Source organism: Rhinolophus sinicus, chromosome 14, assembly GCF_057876585.1.
Source record: "Rhinolophus sinicus isolate RSI-liver-muscle chromosome 14, RSI-T2T, whole genome shotgun sequence".
In the NCBI taxonomy this organism is placed as follows: Eukaryota; Metazoa; Chordata; class Mammalia; order Chiroptera; family Rhinolophidae; genus Rhinolophus; species Rhinolophus sinicus.
In genome coordinates this window covers 43,175,396-43,194,128 of record NC_142514.1, presented here as the reverse complement: position 1 = coordinate 43,194,128, position 18,733 = coordinate 43,175,396, and the positions used below count along the sequence as shown (strand labels likewise).

The window sequence follows — 18,733 nt, the reverse complement described above, 5'->3', positions numbered from 1 at the left end:
ATGTTTCCCCGAAAACAAGACCTAACAAGAAAATAAGCCTAGCATGATTTTTCAGGATGACATCCCCTGAACATAAGCCCTAATGCGTCTTTTGGAGCAAACCTTAATATAAGACCCGGTCTTATTTTCGGGGAAACATGGTATCTGTGTTCCTCAGTGCCTTATACAAAGTAGGAATTCAGTAAATACAGGTTAAAAGAATGGATACAGTCACATAATACTGTATTTAAAAACATTGCAATACAATTCAAGAAAAACCTATGCTTCTCCACCACTTCATATGTAAGTCAATGACATCATAAAGACTAGGTTTACTACACTTAAGTCAGATATTTAGGGCAACAATGTAACAGATTAGGACACACCCTTTAATTGGCAATTTGTTTGAAATCACATCATTAAAAGCAATGTTGCCTTGTTTCATGCAGTCTTAAATACAGCATCTAAACCCCAATACTTATTTTAAATGAAAATACAGATAAACAGTGAGCTAACTACTTTTAACCCAAAAACTTTAGGTACTTGCATTCCACTTAAAGCAAGCCGTTTATCTCTAACGTGTAAAAGTTGCTTTAAATTAGTTATTTCCAATAACTGCATAACTGCCAGAAACCTTCCCTGACTTCTCCTTCTTTTGAATTACATGCATTAGGTGATCACTTGGGAATCTCATTAATTAATTACCGCCTCTTGATCCAGTCTGTTCACATTCCATTCTGCACACACTCCCCTACACAAAACTACACAACTGGTTTGGGGATGGGCGTCATTATGGACCCCTTGTGGACCACCGAGCACCAACCTTGCCCAATATGGGTTAGAAATTACATCATGCCATCTCTCTTAACTGCTGAGCCTTCCAAAAGGTCATTTTGCTGACCGAATACTGGGACAGATCCTGCCTGTCCCAACACAACACAAACTAACAGAAATACGAAGCATAAAGGACAAAAATGCCACGTCGTTTTCTTTAAAGAAAATGCTTGTCCATTAGAGGTGAGGGGCAGCGAGAAAAAGGGAGTATGAATTCCCACCCTCAACATATCTTTTTCTCCACGGAGGAAATACGTATAAACATCTCTTCTAAGCAGCTTCTACAAAATCCGATGTCCTGGGGTCGTGGAGAACCATTTGGGCCTAAAACCACGTCCTGGCCACCAGTGTACAAGTAGAGCAAGGTGGTTGGGGTGGAAGGGAGGTTTTCGGAGGGGGTCTTCAGTCTCAAGTGGCATCAAGATCCCCACGGGAAGGCTGCACAGCAAACGGAAGGCGAGGGAGTGTGATCCAGAAAGTCTAGGGCTTGGGCGCGCGCGGGACAGGAGAAAATGGGAGCGGGGCAGTACAGCGGTCGGACGCTAGACTACAGTCTACAGCTGTCACGAGCACGTCCAGGGGTTTAAGACAAACCTCCTCCGTCCCGCCCCTCCGAGTTGCCTTCCCCTCCCCCGCCCCAGACACGTACACGTACACACACACACACACACACACACGCGCGCGCACCTGCCCCGCGGCGCGACCCGCAGGTGGCCCTCTGGCGGTCCAGGACGCCAGGAGGCGCGGAGGCCAAGGCGCCGAGTCCGCGGCGCCAGCGGCCCCGGGTACTCCTCAGCCTCACCTGGGGATAACCGGACGCCCGGGTTAACGCGCCGCGCCCCCTCGGCCCCCCTCGCCCCTCCGTCCTCACCCAGATGATGAGGCTGTCGCACAGCTGCAGCTCGGACTGCGGAAGCGGCTGCGTCTCGTCCATGGCCGGGGCTGCAGTCCAATACTCCGCTGACCCCGACACCTCCCCTCCGCGATCCTGCAAGAGCCGGCGTCGACGTCCTGCTCGCCCACCGGTGAAGCTCAGCGGCCAGGCCCAGCGCCCGCGCCGTTCACGCGCGAAGCCTCGCGCAGCCGACGTCACCGGCGTCACCCCCTCCCCAACACCACCCCCGACCCCGCCCCTCCCGTCCCGCTGTCCGCCCCCTCCCCGCCGGGCCCGGCCGGGCAGCAACGCACCTGAGCCCCGCCTCCTTCCTCCCCACCTTACCCCTCCTCTCCCCGCACCCACTACTACACACCTCTCCCCACCGCCCTGAGTGACCTGGGCACGCACCAGTCATAAAGAAGGTAGGTGCCTGAGAGGCGGGAGGGGCGGGGAGGGGGCGGGAAGATCGGGAATAGGTTGCGCAGGAGGGATTGCTGATTGGACGCGCCTTCTGGACCAATCAACGTAAGACGAGACTGAGCCTCCTGGAGCGGACAGGGGTGGGTGGAGAGGGTTTTATGACCTGGCAGGTGCAGTGAAGGCGGGGGTGGGGAGCGCGCGTGCGCGGCGGGGCGTTAGAGAAGCGGACAGTCGCCCAGCCCCAAGGGCAGAAGTGGCAGCGGGGTCTCTAGCGTTTGTAGGGTCTGCTGAGGTAGTTCCTAGCTACACCTGTGGAGACTCACACTCGGCTTGCTTAATAGATTCTACCCTTAACATAAAAACCAGTCGTGATAGGGAGAGCTGATAATCTACCAGGCACTCATTGGAAAATGATATTTTAATTTGCAGACGTGGCAAACAAATGTGTTTTCTACGGGGGAAAAATACCATAAAGCTGCTTAAATAAGCGCTCTCAAGATTACAAACTGTGGGCAATTTTATTTTAAAAGGGGCAAAAGGGATGACCATTTTCAGGTAGAAAAATGAAATATTGTAGTTTTCAAAAAAACATGGAGGATATCAATGTGCAATGCTTCCTTTGGCGATTCAAAACCAGTCTTTCCTGAGAAATGTTCTTGGGGAAAAGGTGGCACAATTTGGAAGCTCTCCAAGGTACTGATATATGGCTTACGCAATTGAAATGGACTAGAATATTCTTAGTCTTGCTGTTGATTTCCACCACTTCACTCATTCATAAACTCATCAATTCATGCTCTGTGTAAAAAACGCAGCTGGCTCATTTATATTGCTGCATCTTTATATTTAGACACTGAAACTTTTAAACTGATGGATGACTGTAACTAAAAGCCCCTAAATGTAAATCAGTCTCCTTCTAAAAATACAATACATGGATTTGTCATCAAGTCCCTTAACATTATTCCAGAACTTTCTTTCCCCATGTGGAGTCATTTTATGTCTGGACACTAGCAACATTGGCAATAAGACTTAATGAAAAGTAAATGATCTAGAAATTGAAGACTTGGTCTGAGTCTTGACTTTACTCCCCACAGCTTTCTTCTGTGAAACCTACCCTCCACATTCCTAAAATAATGCCAATGACACTAACATGCCCTGTCTATGTCACAGGCAGGCAAAAAATGATAATGGATGCGGAAGAGTTTTATGAATTTAAAACTCCTTTGCAAACATGACTTACTGCAATCATCTATGCTTAGAAGCACATGAGGACACATCACTAAAAGCTGCAAGTGATTGAACTATTCAAAATATTTCAGAAGAGTAACTGGGGGCAATTGAATTATCCTGGGCTCTGTATAGAGAATAGATCCTCGGAGAACGATGTCCAGTTCCCTTCATGATACTAGATCTAATGGGAAATGTGCAAAGGACGTGATCAATGAATTCAAAGAAGAAATACAAATATTTCAAACAAATATGAAAAAGTTAGAATAATGCAAAACATGAATCACTGAAATAAAACACCAAAGAATAATGCCAAGAAGAGTGAAGCACACTTTCATACACAACTGGAACAAGCATTTTAGAAAGTTTTTTCATCATTATCAAGAAACTTTAAACTATACATACTATTTAAACCCATGATTCCGTAGTTCCACTTCATGTCATACATTCTATTGAAATCACCAAAAATGCAGTCAAAGGTTATGAACCTTTATATGCAATATGTATTGCAATTCTATATATACTGATCAATACATGTCCAATAAGCAAGAAGGGTTAACTACATTATAGCAAGTTCATAAGGTAGAGTATTTGGCAATTAATAAAAATAATGGTTTGGAGAATATTTGATAACAATAAAATTTTCATGATATGTAATATTAAATTAAAAATTTACATATAAAAGTATGAGTCATAAGATTTCAACATTATAAATATTACATATGTATTTAATATGTGCACAGCAATAAGGCAAATATTTGTCACACTACTATGTCACTTTATGGATAGTTTCATCATTTTCTGTAATCTTATATTTTTCAATCTTTCTGCAATTACTTGTATCACTTTCTAATCAGAAAAAAATATATCAAAAGAAATGCCTAATACATGTAGGCTATCATTTTCCATCTACTGGCGTTCATTTCTAAAAGTTGGCATCCATATTTGGACAGTTGAATGGAACTAACTTTTAAACACTTCTCATGGGATTGTAAATTGGCACAATTTTTCAGAAAATTTTTTGACAATATATATCAAGAGTCCTTATAATGTTCAAAGCCTTTAAGCCAATAATTTTACTTCAGAATCTATTCTAAGAAAATAATCAGCTGCCTACAAAGTTGTTGATTGCGGTGCTAGTTATCAAAGCAAAAAAAGAAACAGCTATTAAATGCCTGAAAGAGGAGTGATTAAATACATTATGGTATATCTATACAATGAAATATATTGTAGCTATTAAAACATTTTGAAAGAAGTTTAATTACTCAGGAAAATTCTTACAAAATATTGTTCAAAGAAAAAAGTGATGATATAAATCTTTACATACAGTCTGGATTTTTCTCTCTGTCTCTCTGTGTGTCTGTCTCTCTCTCTCTCTCTCTCTCTCTCTCTCTATATATATATATATATATATATATATGAATATATATATACATATATGTGTATATATATGTATATATAATGTGTGTGTGTGTGTGTGTGTGTATAGACACAAGAAAGAGAGAGGCTAAAGGAAATAACCCAAATGTCCATAGATTTATGATGATACCTAGGTATTAGAATAATGGATACGTTTTTACCTTCTTTGTATTTTACAGTAATTTTGACATTTTCTAAAGTAATTTTATTACCAGACCAAAAACAAACAACAAAAAAGAAACTAAAGGCTAAAAATGATAAAGTTGTGAATATGGTCAGATCTCAACTGTAGAATACATATAAGAATACACAGACATCTATGTTATCTGTACAGAGATTGAGAAGAGAGTTGGTTAACATTCAGCACCAATTTAGAGCTATAGAGATTTGATACCCCTTCTTATTGCCTGGGTGATCTTGGGCAAGTCACATAAGCCTCAGTTTCATTGAGCCTCAGTTTCAGTCTCTGTAAACTAGAATAATACTTGTATATTTCTGTGTATTTTTATATTGGTTAGGGATATTTTTGGTGGTACATGGGAAAAATCAAATTAGGTAACTTTATAAAAAAATCGTTGTAAGAATATGAGAAAGATCAGAGATTCAGAGGAAAATGTGAGGAACTCATCATGAGAAAGGGCAAGTCACAGAGCAAGCTCCTCAGTTCTAGTAGCAAAACTATGGAAAGTCTTTTTGGGACAGTACTACCTGGATGAATAGGATAAAGTAGTTGCTAAGTCTTTCTGTGTAATTCTGTTCAAGATGCAAGTTCCAGGGAGGACATCTGATTGGTTTATCATGGAATGTGTATCGAATCCTTTAACACAAGAGGATAGAACAACTAGACTGGCTACCTCACTAAGAGTGCAAACCCAAGGTGAAATCATGAGATGGTTGCCCCATGTAGAAGGAGGGTGGGGAGATGAGTGCCTCCTGCAGACAAAACCAAAAACAATTCTCTCCACATAATCTCATAGGATTGTTGTGGAGAATCAATGTACATAAATTCTTAACAGAAATCCTAGCTCAGTATAGTTGATCAATACATTTTAGCTATTATATACAGTGTGTATGGTCGTGTGTGTGTGTGTGTGTGTGTGTGTATGTGTGTACTGATTTTAAAAAAAAAGAACACCTGAAATAAAATATATTAAAATATTAGTAGAGGTTATTCATGATTATTACTTTTTTCCAATTTCACAAAAATGGACAAATATTACTTTTTCAATTAAAATAAAACCAAGCTATTTTTAAGAGAGAGAAAAACAGGGTCAGGATGAGATTTTAAGCTCTGAATTGGGTTGAAAGTAGATGGAGAAATAAGAGGAAAGAGTCTCTGAACAGGTGCCTTGAATAGAGGCTCTATTTGTGAAGAGGAAAGCTGTACCTTGCACAAAGAAGTAATGAAATGAAGAAACAGAGAATCTAAGGTTTTCCTTGTTGATACTTAGATACTCTGAATGGCTGAAGGTACCATGTATCCCTGAAAATAAGATCGGGTCTTATATTAAATTTTGCTCCAAAAGACACATTCGGGCTTATGGTCAGGGGATGTCACCCTGAAAAATCATGATAGGGAGTGTTTTCCGGTTAGATCTTATTTTCAGGGAAACACAGTAGACGCTAGCTGGAAGAAAACTCTGACCTGGACAGGCAGAGATTTAGACATTCAGACAGAGTATCCATGCCAGCAGAGAGGCCATATCAGCAGCAAACAGTCCAAGTGGACCTCACCAACAAAGCATTCATTCCTGAAGCAAATGGTTGGGCCCACATATAGAGGATCCTTACAGGATAGCTTAGGTGCAGCTGTCTCTTCCATAGTTTCCCAAACAGAAGTCCTACAAATGTTTTAAGGTGGAAGGAAGGGAGAAGGGATAATTGAAGGGAGAAAAGAAGGAGAGAGAAAGGAAAGAATTCCAACATAGGCTAGATCTCAGCAACGAAGAGATAGAAGAAGCTAGAATGATGTGAGATCCACCACAGAGATCAACTTGGTTCTCTGGATGATACCAAGAGTTGCCTTCAGTCCACAATATCCAAGAAACTATAGCAAATTCAGGCTACATCCGGTCAGCATCACGGTCCACAGGCAGTTAAATGCAATAGCAGACACTTCTAGACTGTGAGGATTTGCAGAATCTTAGAGAAACTTTGCAATAATAGTGTCCAGGCCCTGGGAAAGGAGGTTTGCAAGCCCTAGACAGAGTCCCAGGGAAGAAAGACAGTGACCAAAATTGGTATTTTAAAACAGTTTCTAGTTCTTAGGTCTGTGATTGCAGTGTGCACAAGTGCCTAGCTCTATTAAATACTGTAGTGCGCTTCGAGAAGCATGACCAATCCCAGACACTAACCGTGCTTTAGCCTTCTGTCTGGGACAGAATTGATTTGGATATTCAGTGGGTCTGAGCCTTTAGGTGATGAATTGGGACAGACATAATCCCCTCATGTTTTCAGCCAGTGTGAATGCTGAGGTAGAGGCTGGAGAAAGGGGATCAAGAATGTAAACTACTTCTCACCGAATACAAAAGGGAATACTTAAGTATTCCTCACTCTGGCCAGGAACTGATGCCTGTTATGAAATTAATGCTCATTAGGAGACTGTGACACTGAGAATCTTGCTTCTGGGGCTTTATAGACTTAAAGAGATTTTATACCACTTAATAAAACTGTCTTTTAATGTAGTTCAGTGCTTGCAAGCGATGTTATCACTAACCTGTTGGACTGCCCAAAGAGAGATTATTATAAGATTCCAGTGGAGAGGTTTAAGCCAAGTTCAAGTTCAAAACAAGGGTGATGGTATCTCAGTCACTGGGGAATGTACATGTGTAATGCAAGGGATTTTAAAATTACACTATCAGCAGAAAAAAATTGCAGGAAGTATACTCTGAGATGGAGATTAGTATGCAGGGGGTTTATTAAGAAGTGCTCTTGTGGATAACAGCTGTGGAAGGGAGGGAAAGGAAGTGGATGTGGGCAGAGGGAGAAAACAGGCTTTGGTGCAGTCCTAATGAGAGTCTCAACCAAGGCCTGCGACCTCTGAAGCTGGAATGGCCCTTCCAAGTTGTCCAAGTTTGGATGAAGGGGGCTTTGTCTTTATGCCTCCATGTTGACAACTCACTGGATGCAGGCTGCCTGGAAAGGTGGCATGACAGCCTAGGCAAATCACAAAGGTTAATGGCTGTCTGCCAACAGCACTCCCAGATGTTGGGGACCTGGGCATCACATCACAGTATCCTCTGAACAGCAGTGGTACTCACCATCATTTTGGGTGGAGGTGGGGGTGCCATCACTCAGAATCGTAAAGCATGGTCTCAGACAAAGCACAGACATGTAACCCTATCTGTGGCAACAATATCTGAACTGCAAAGTTAAAATGATCCGAGAGCATCCTTGGATCTTGCACCGAGAAGGCTCCAAAATGGAAACGGGTTGTAGCCACAGTTATAATTTCGTGTAGGGGCTTGGTGTCAAATAATTAAACAGCTGCTGCCTTGGAGAATTTAAAACTGAGGTGCCTGGGGAAACAAAAGTTATAAAAAGATAAATCACATGCAGGGTGATATCAATTATGGGAAACAATGTTTAGTTTGTCCTTTATTGAGTCAAAATGAATATATCCATTTCATTTATTAAGCACATTTAAACTTATCCCAACATTCTAAGTCAAATAAAATTAGACATAATTATTTTATCTTGTTCTAAATAACTCAAATGAGAAAAAATTAATAGTCTAGAGCAAAGTATATATACTATAGTTTATAAAACTGAAAAACAACATGTAACTAACATAGGCATATAGTAAAAATATACTGATAATGTAACCAATCTGAAGTATCATTTAAGCATACAAAATATGTACTTTATATAATCAGTTTACCTAAGTGAATCACCAGATAGGTCATCATTTTATACTCTGTTAGAAGAGATGATCCATGCTTCTTATTCCACTGGTGACCTATTTTTTTTTTTATGTACACAATTCCATTCTAATCCATGTAAGCAGATTTTAAAAATAAAGACCAAACACTGACACATAGTAGCTAATCATTTAATCCACAGATGTTTGTCTCTAAAAATCAAACGAAATTTAACTTTACAATATAACTACCCAAAATACTTCCTATTATTTACAAGGTATTGAAAATTAATATTTTAAAACAAGAAGTAAATTTACACTATATAAGTGAACAGTGAGTGCAGGCATGTTCATGAGACAGGATTCACAGAAATAATGATAAGAGCATGATTTCTAAGGAGGACAGGGATCACTGTGTTAGAAATACTGCTTATATTTTATGATAGATTGAGCAAACTAATGGTATTCTGAAACCTCTCCATGTATTTCACCTGAAAATACATTCAAGTGATGTTTGCCTGAAGAGATATATCTCACTCACTCTGCGTGTATTAGATATATAATTTATATAAAATACGTCAGAAAATACCAAATCCTAGAAGGAAATAATTTATCGGATCGTTAAAGGACAGAAGAGGGAAGCTCCCTAACTGTGAGGAATAAAAAGTTGGGCTGTAAGAACAAAGAAAGAAATGCCAGGAAGATGTATGAAGGGTTTGCTGATGTGAGCAGTTGTAGGAAACACCTAGAAATGTAGTTATAGTAAACGAAAATTTTGAAATTAACTAAACAAACAGTACTTCCTAATGTAATTTGGAAATATTTCCCAGAGAGCCTAAAAACAAAACAAAACAAGCACAAATAAATAAAGAAAAAACTGATCAGGGCTTAGCCTTATACAAGAGAGAAGCTGCACATTTCATTAAAGTAGGGGACTTCACTACAATGTTTTGTATGAACACAATTGGTAGGTAACCAAGAAGATATCCAGTCCAGATGCTATAAACAACAACAATAATAATAGTAACTAAAATTTATGGAGTACTTAATAGGTGCTATGTATTATACTATTCTAAGTGCTTTATCTGTAGTAATCCATTTATCCTCAACAATCTGACAAGGTAGGTAATTCTTTTTATTTTATAGACGAAGAAACTGATGCATAAGAGGTACCCAAGTTCATATAATGAATAAGTCACAGAATCTCTTTCCAGATGTGAAGACGAGAATTCTTCTGGGGGAGATCAGAACTGATTTTAAGCTTTACTGAAGTATAATTGATATATAAAATTTTGCATACATATAATAAATGGATATTGATGAGTTTGGACATATGAATATACCCATTATATCATCATCACAATCAAGGTTCTAAAAATATCTGTTACCTCCAAAAATTTCCTTGTGTTCTTTTGTGTTTTGTGGTAAGAACTGATTTTTAAAGATAATCATTGCAAAATAAAATACAGCACGTACAATTCTTCAGTCATTTTTTCTCTATTCTCCTTTGCTGCTGAAACATTTCTTCGGGCAAGTTTCATTTTGTTCAACACTGTGAAGCAAGCGAAGCCATCATGAAATTAATTGTTACCTATCAGAAAATCTGCTGACGGAAGGTTAATGACTACAAGAGATGACTCAGAGATCTTGAGTGTATTAAGTTTTTGACATATTTTACCTGAAGATGAGCTTGAACTATTATTTCAAGTATAATTTTCTCATAAGTGTCTGATGATTTTTCTGAAGAATAATTAATTTGACCATTTTGAGTAAATAACTTGCCTACTCTTGGGAGTATATATATAGATACATGTAGATATATATAGATATATATATAAATACATACATATATATATATCTATATATATATTATGCTCAAAGTTCTTTTTAAGGTTATAGTTGCTACATATTCTCATTCCCCCTCCCCCTCCATATATATATTTCAAGTGTAACAAAAATAATTACCCTTTACCCTTAGATACTTCAGCATATATCTTCTAAGAATAAGGATATTCACTTACATAACCACATATAATGATCACACTTGGAAAATTTACATCAACACAATATTATTATTTAGCATGCAATCTTTATTTATATTTACCTAATTGCCCTCAATTATTTTTTTCTTTCTCTTCCTTTTTTTCCTGTGGGATCCAAAATCAAGGGATCAAGATCATGCATAATGTTTTTTTTCCATGTAGCTTTAGTCTTCTCTCACCTAGTTCAGTTCCCCAGCGTGTGTGTGTGCTGTGTGATAATTCATGACAGCACCAGTTTTGAACAGTAAGATTTATCAGACTGTTGCTTTGTGAATAGATTTGGTTTAACCATTTTTAGCACAGATTATATTACTGTGAGCTCAGTGCATCACATTGGCAGGAACATGGTAACAGATTGTCCAAATTTGAGAGCTGTCACATGGTTAGAATAGGTGTCCACCAGATTTCTCCATCGTAAAGATGTTTTTCTCATTGTAATTACTACGTAATTCGAGACTGTGAATATATGAGTCCCCAAAAGTTTGTTACCCAATGCTTCTAGTATTATTGTTAATTATTGCCTGAATTAATTATTACTGTGGTGGTTTCCTATTTCCATTATTCCTCTTATAAATTAATTGGCATCATTCTGTTTAAAAAAGGAGTTTTTCCTCTTCTCTCCATACCCCCTGTAACATTTTTAAGTGTAAATATGGACTCATAAATTTATTTTTTTATTCAATATGATATAATCCATTCTTGTCACTATTCATTTTAGTCATTAAAATGTCCCAAGTTCAGCCAGTGGGAACCCCTTCAAGTTAGCTTCTGCATAACTCTTCCATATTTCCTGGCACAAGATGTTCCAGGTTCACTTTGTACTTTCCTGTCCTTATCCTGGAATCAGCCATTTCTCCAAGAAGCCCTGGTTCCATTTTGTGGGGAATGGTGTTGAATAAGGCTGAATGTTTTTGACCAGAGCAGGTTCCATTTCATAATTATAATTTCATTCCTTGGACATTAGATTTTAGTCTCTGCTAAGATAAAGACATCCTTGTAAAAACTAAAATATTTAACCTAATAGTCACACTTTATGGTGAAAGTATTTATCTGCACATTTATTTTACAAGGGATTAGAGGCTGAAAGAATTAGGACACTGGACAACGTCAAAGTGGGAGGGCCGATGGAGAAGAGAGAGGGGCTTACAGGTGAGGAAAGAAGGGCTAACATAATTTTTTTTCTATTCCAGGCACCATCACATACATGATTTTTTTTCGGTGTTCACATTTTTATTGGGGAGCACAGGGGAACGGGCCTCCTCCCTGCCAGTGGAGGTGCTCACAGTTTCTTCAGCCACACCAAACTGGGGCCCTGGGGTTCCTGGGGGTGGCTGGGCACGTTGGGCATGTTCCCATCACCTTGGACAGGCACTGGGTAGTTGTAGGGTGTGACCTGGTTGATGGCAGCGTACTTGGTGTAGGAGCTGAGGGGAGGCAGAATTATAGAGAGGTCCCTGATGGGGAAGATGCGACAAGCACCGGTTCCTTGACCCAGGCATTCTTGAAGAAGGCAGTGAGTCTCCCAGCCATCTTGGTCTCCGTGGCGGTGGCAAGGGCACGGAGCCCACATACACAATTTAGATTAATCCTCACAACAATCCTTGTTTTTGCAAATGAAGGAGAAACTTGTTCAAAGTTGCAATGCGTATGGAAGATAGCCAGAACTAAAGCCCTTTTCTGTGTGGCCCAAAAAGCCCCATCTGTACTTTCTACTACCACATGCCATTCTCCAAGCCTTGGGCTGAGAGGACACGTTCACCCACTTCAAGGTTTGAGAAGGGCAAACTATGGTCACACCACCTTCCCTGTTTCACTTGAAGCTGTCATTGTGACTTTCATGCACAGCCACCCTCACAAACACTGTCCTTCGGTTGAAAATAAAATTCAAGTGTTTCTCTCTACCACTCAGGAAGCCTGTGGGAAACAATTCTATTTTATTTGCTTTCAGTGTTTATTCAAAAAGAACAGATAGGCATCTCGAATTGAATGCTGTCTCAGTTGGATTACTCATTACAAGTACTGCCTGTTGCCAGAAGTTAGTGCTAGTGGTGGGAAAGCTTTTTGTAGGCTTGTAAGAGATAACCAAAGCAAGCTGCTTGAAAAACAATGTGGGTACAAAGCCCAGAAGAACATGTTCTTCTCCCCTTCTTATTATTACCTTGGTCAAGTTCCTGAACTCTCTTGGTTCTCAGTTTTCTCACTGTAAATGAGAAAACAGTGGGATAACAATAGCTTGCCTGAAGAAAGGAGGCAGGATATCTCGTACAACATCAACAACCACATATTAAATATCTTCTATAGAGAAAACGTTTGCTTTGACACTAGAAACATGGAGAAATACAAGGCAGAGTCTCCACCCTTACTCTATTTATCATCTAATTGGGGATGCCAGACTTGTATATAAAAAAAGCAAATAAGTAACACAGAGATATATTTGTAACACACCATGTGAGTGTCAAACATGAGAGAAAGGATTCATCAAGAATATTATAAGCTTCTCAATTTAAAATAACAATAAATACAAGTTTCCCCTTTTTTCCTACAATTTTCTAAAAAAAAAAAAAAAAAGAAACAAGGAAAGGGGAAACAAAGGATAAAGTATAGGAGTGAGAAAGGTAATTACATAGGTAAATATAAAAGTCAGTATTAGTGTATTTTTAGTTTGTAATTCCTTGTTTTTTCCATATGGTTTAAAGAAAACTGCATAAAATAATAATTATAAATCTATGTCAATGGGTACACAATGCATAAAAATGTAATTTGTGATGATAACAACATAAAGGGAGGGATGGATTTATACAGGAGCAAACTTTTTATATATGATGGAAACTAAGTTGACATTAATTCAAACTAGTTTGTTATAAGTAAAAATGTTAATTATAGTCCTCAGGGCAGCCACTAAGAAAATAACACAAAATGTGTAGGAAAAAATGAGAAAGGAAACAAAATGGTAGATATATATATATATATATATATATATATATATATATATATATCCAAAAAAAGTATACATATTTTAAGAAAGGAAACTATTAAAATTGTAATACTCAATATATACCGATAACAGGAGATGAACACAAGTCCCCAGTATATAACACAAAATAAGGCAGTAATGCAGGAATTGAAGAATAAGAAAAGATATGACATATAGAAACCATATAGCAAAATAGAAGTCATTCCTTATTAGCAATCACACTAAATGTAAATGAAATTAAAACTCCAATCAAAAGAGAAACAATGTCAGAGTGGATTAAAAACTGTCTACAAGAGACTCAGTTTGTATCTAAAGACAAACTAGGTTGAAAAATTCAAGGATGTGAAAATATATTCCATGCAAACACTAACCAAAAGACAGCTAGACTGGCTGTATTAATGTCATAAAAAATAGAGTGTAAGAAAAAAATAGTTACAAGAGACAAAGAAGGACATAACACAATGATGAAAGGATCAATCCATCAAGAATTTATATCAATTATAAACACATAAACAGAGCCCCAAAATATATGAAGCAAAAACTGACAAAGAGGAAAATAGACAGTTCAACAATAATAGTAGGACACTTATATACCCCACTTTCAATAACAGAACAACTACACAGAAGATCAACAAGGAAATAGAAAACTTGAACACTATAAACCATCCAACAACAGCAGAATGCACATTCTTCTCAAGTGCACATGGAACATTCTACAGAAATCACCATGTGGAGGTCACAAAATAAATCTCAATACATATTAAAAGACTGAAACCATATAAAATATTTTCTCTGACCACAATGGAATAAAATTAGAAATCACTGTAAAACTTCTAGAAGAAAACAGGAGAAAAGCTCTTGACAGTGAGTTTAGCAATGATTTCTTGCATCTGACATCAAAAGCACAAGCAACAAAAGCAAAACTACACAAGTAATCAAACTAAAAAGCTGCATAGAAAAGCAAACAACAGAGTGAAAGGTCAACTACAGAATGAGAAAAATATTTTAAATCATATAGCTAATAACTAATAAAAGTTTAATATCCAAAATATACAAGGAACTCCTGCAACTCAACAGCAAAACAGAAACAAAAACAAAAATCTTGATTGAAAAAGTGGGAAAGAACTGAGTTGACATTTCTCCAAAGAAGACACACAAGTGGCCAACATACAAGTGTTATATGAAAAGAGGCTCAATATCACTAATCATCAGGGAAATGCAAATTAAAACCACAATGAGATATCACTCACATCAGTTAGGATGGCTACTATATATTTTTTAAAAAGGTAACAAGCGTTGGTGAGGATGTGGAGAAACTGCTGTTATGTGTAAAATGTAAAATTGTGCAGCCTCTATGGAAAATAATATGGAGTTTTCAAAAAATGAAAATTCAGATTACCATGTGATCCAGCAATCCCACTTCAGGATATATATCCAAAAGAATTGAAATTAGGATCTCAACAAGATAAATGCACCCCCATGTTCACTGCAACATGTTGACAATGGCCAACATATAGAAACAACCTAAATGTCCATCACAGATGAATGGATAAAGAAAATCTCACACACACACACACACACACACACACACACACACACACACAAATAGAATATTATTAAGCCTTTTAAAAAAAGGGAATCCTGTCATATGTAACAACATGGATACACCTGGAAGACATTATGCTGAGTAAAATAAGCCAGTCACAGAGGGACAAATACTGCCTGATTCCACTTATATGAAGTATTTAAAATAGTCAAGTATATAGAAATAGAGAGTAGAATGGTGGTTGCCAGTGAATAAAGGGAGGGAGAAATGGGAAGTTAGTTTTCAAAGGGTATAAAGTTTTTGTTACACAAGATTGATAAGTTCTAGAGATCCACAGTACAACATTATGCCTTCATTTTATTGTGCCCATCACCAGATGAATGGATAAACAAAACGTGGTATATGCATACAATGGGATAACATTCAGCCTTAAAAAAGGAATGCAGTACTGATTCGTGCTACAACAGGGATGAACATTGAACATATTACGCTAAGTGAAAGAAGCCAGACACAAAGGCCACATATTGTATGATTGCGTTTACATGATATGTCCAGAATGGGCATAGAGACAGATGAAGAAATTTTGGAATTACACAGTGGTAATTGTTACAAAACACTGCAAATTGTATACTTCAAAATGATTCCAAGGTGAATTTTATGTTATGTGAATGTTACCTCAATTTAAAAAATACAGGAGGAGAGAGGAAGCATTTCATGATTCTTATTTGATGCCTAGCCTTATCCCAGGCATTTTCCATCTGTTTTCTCATTGATTTGTGGACATTTGTCCATAAACAGGTCATGACTTAATTGAAGAGAACTTCCAAACTGGAATTAAAACTTTAGAATTTGCTCCTAGAATTCAGAATTCCACCTCCTCTGTGAAGCATTCCCTTAACTCTCCTAAGACAGAAAAAAATACCTACATTTTATGTAACACTTCTCTACTTTCCTCCATGTTCTGATATTTTATACATGTTATGCTATTAATATTTTTTACATTTGTTTTCTTTCACAATATAACATGCTTGTTGTCTTTCTCTCTTACTAGTTTATGAGCACCTTAAGATCAGGCCTTGTTCTTTGTGTTTACATTTCTGTGCTCAGTGCATAGTACATGCTCAATAAAGGTTTTCACTGGCCAGCTGGAATTACATATTTGGTTTCTGTAAGTACACTACATTAATGGCTCCTAAAATAGCCATGTCTGTTTGACTTGCCTGTGCAACACTCAGCATCCACTTCCCAGAATGAAACTAGGTCACATCTGGGACACATGAACAGTTTTCAGAAAAGTTCCATCTGAAACACAAAATCCTTAAGTGTATATCAAATATAATCAAGCTGATCATGCCAAAAAAAAAAAAAAAAAAGTAAAGGATTAAAACTTCACCCCAGTATTACATTTTTAATCTTTGATCTTTTCCGTTATTTAGTAAGTTTTATAGCAACAGAACGATTTACACATGTTGAAAATCACAACAGGATGAAAATGGCACAAGAAAAGCAAAACGTTTTCTTTGTGAGTTCTCTCTTATGCGGTGGTTATTTTGTATAAGATCTGTCTGTTTTGTTATGGGGCCGACTTGCCCACAGAGGATCTAAGACATCTCTGCTCTTCTGTGAAATCGCATGTCGAAAGAGAAAAAGCAACAAACTCAACCAGTGAACATGGACTGAGGAAGAAGGTCTCCCCTGACCACAATAACACGGAGGAGACTTGATTAAGAGAAGCACTTTGGTGGTTTCTAGGCACAACAACAGAATTGGCTGGATGCCCCCAAACCTCATACCCCTTATTTCAGATTTATCAGCACTTATTGAATAGGTACTATAAATAGTGCCTGGCTCTGTAGTTGGCCTGTAGGTGGGGGCTAAAAAAAAAATGCCTAAAGAAGCAAGGGGAGGCAACAGACTTGCAGCTTGGTGAGAGCTGGCCCTGTGGATGGCAACTGCCCATCAGGAGCTGTCCTCATAAAAGGAACAGCTTCCGTTAGGCTCTTGGCATCAAGTGGGGAGAGGTTATTCCTTGTTGGCTGAACTGAACAAGAAGCCAGAGGGCAAAGGGAGCCTGGGTGATGCAGTTTGGAGGGTCAGCCTCCCAGGGCATGGAGCATGGCAGTGCAGCGAGGGGAATGGTATAGACGACCAAATGGAAATAAAGAGCATGCTCACTTCATAATTTAATTGAGGACAATTCATAAAGCAGTATTATTATCCACATTTTACAAGTGAAGACATCGAGGTAGTCGAGTGTTCACTGCTCAAAGTCACCTGGCTACTAATAAATGGCAGATCTAGGATTTAAATTCATGTGTTCTAGTTCCACTTCTATTCTTTTATACCAAAATGTCTGTCTTACGCTTTCGGGATATGACCTGCCTTCTATCTTTGACAATGTGAATCTTGTGAATGATGGTGATTTCCATGTTTAATTTGGCTATTAGGAAATTCAGGGTCAGATTATAAACTCCCTTAGTAAGTGTGCAGAATTTCATGGCTTGTATTTCTCAGAGATCGTATCTTAAACTATTTGACCTTACTTTCTTTTTGCCACGATTTATTTCTCTTTTTATATTTCTCTTTTTATATTACATATATTTCCTTCCATGTCTTTTTGGAAGATGTGAAGGATAAACAAACAAGCGAGTAACTAGATAACCTCGGGCGTGTGTTTAACCAGCCTTTTCCCTAATACAAAGCCCTAGCTGTCACTGTTTAAGAACTGCTAAGCCCTCACCTCCACCCTCAAATACATACATCCAGGATCTGTTCTTTAGAGTTCGTTTCACCATCATGGTCTTTTTCAACAAAGTGCCCCCAGCAACTGCTCCCAATCAAATTAGTATTGCCAGGGGAATTGAAACCTATTTGCTATGCGTGGTATAACATGACCAGTGAATTAACTGATGATACTGCAGGGTCTTTAATAGGAAAATGTCCTATGGAGGTAGTAGCTTTCCTGTTTAATAGCAGACATCCTGAGAGCTTTTTACTCCAGCTCCTGATGTGTGATGAGCAGCATTATAGCCTGCTTCCCATATCCAAGTACTTTAGTAAAGGAAGGATGAGCAATATGGGAATGCACTCCCTCTCCAAATAATTAATTTTTCTTTTCCAGACTCAAATTGGTGGCGTTATTCCAAGGCTGTCTCTATGATTATTTTTTTTAAAGTGCTGTGCTATTTGTTTTTATCATCCTAGATAAAGGCCTATTGGGCCTTATTAATAGAGTTAGCTCTGCTAAATCTGTGGGGTCACAGTTCCGTTATCTAACATCCTGAAGCAGCACTACAACACCATTTAGGAGAGAGTGGAATTCATTTAAGCAATTTAAGACTTGGATTCCATTCAAGACCATTGAGAGAAAGTCCCCAAAGGATTGTTATCAAGAAGCCTTGCCCATAAGGTTATAATGGCACGGAGCAGTATAACGTTCAAAATATTGATAATAACAATTTCTTAGAGTTCAATATTTGTAGATTATAATGTTTTCACATATAGTATGATCATATAAGCCCCAAAGCTCTAACAGGTTTCCTTTTAACACCTCTCTCTC

At 38.2% G+C, this 18,733-nt stretch overlaps 1 protein-coding gene and 1 pseudogene across 2 annotated transcripts in view; both read right to left on the bottom strand.

Moving 5' to 3' along the window:
* HOOK1 (hook microtubule tethering protein 1) overlaps positions 1-1,928 on the bottom strand; it is a 53,125-nt gene extending 51,197 nt beyond the window's left edge. The window contains exon 1 of one of the 2 annotated variants that reach the window (XM_074334798.2): positions 1,685-1,928. In XM_074334798.2, the coding sequence (XP_074190899.1) occupies positions 1,685-1,747 (63 nt within the window). In that variant the 5' untranslated portion in view covers positions 1,748-1,928. The remainder of the gene's footprint in view (positions 1-1,684) is intronic. The other variant, XM_074334797.2, reaches the window with a different exon arrangement.
* A 9,908-nt stretch (positions 1,929-11,836) lies between these two features.
* On the bottom strand, positions 11,837-12,277 carry LOC109453063 (NADH dehydrogenase [ubiquinone] 1 alpha subcomplex subunit 3 pseudogene; annotated as a pseudogene).
* Between the last annotated feature and the right edge of the window lie 6,456 nt (positions 12,278-18,733).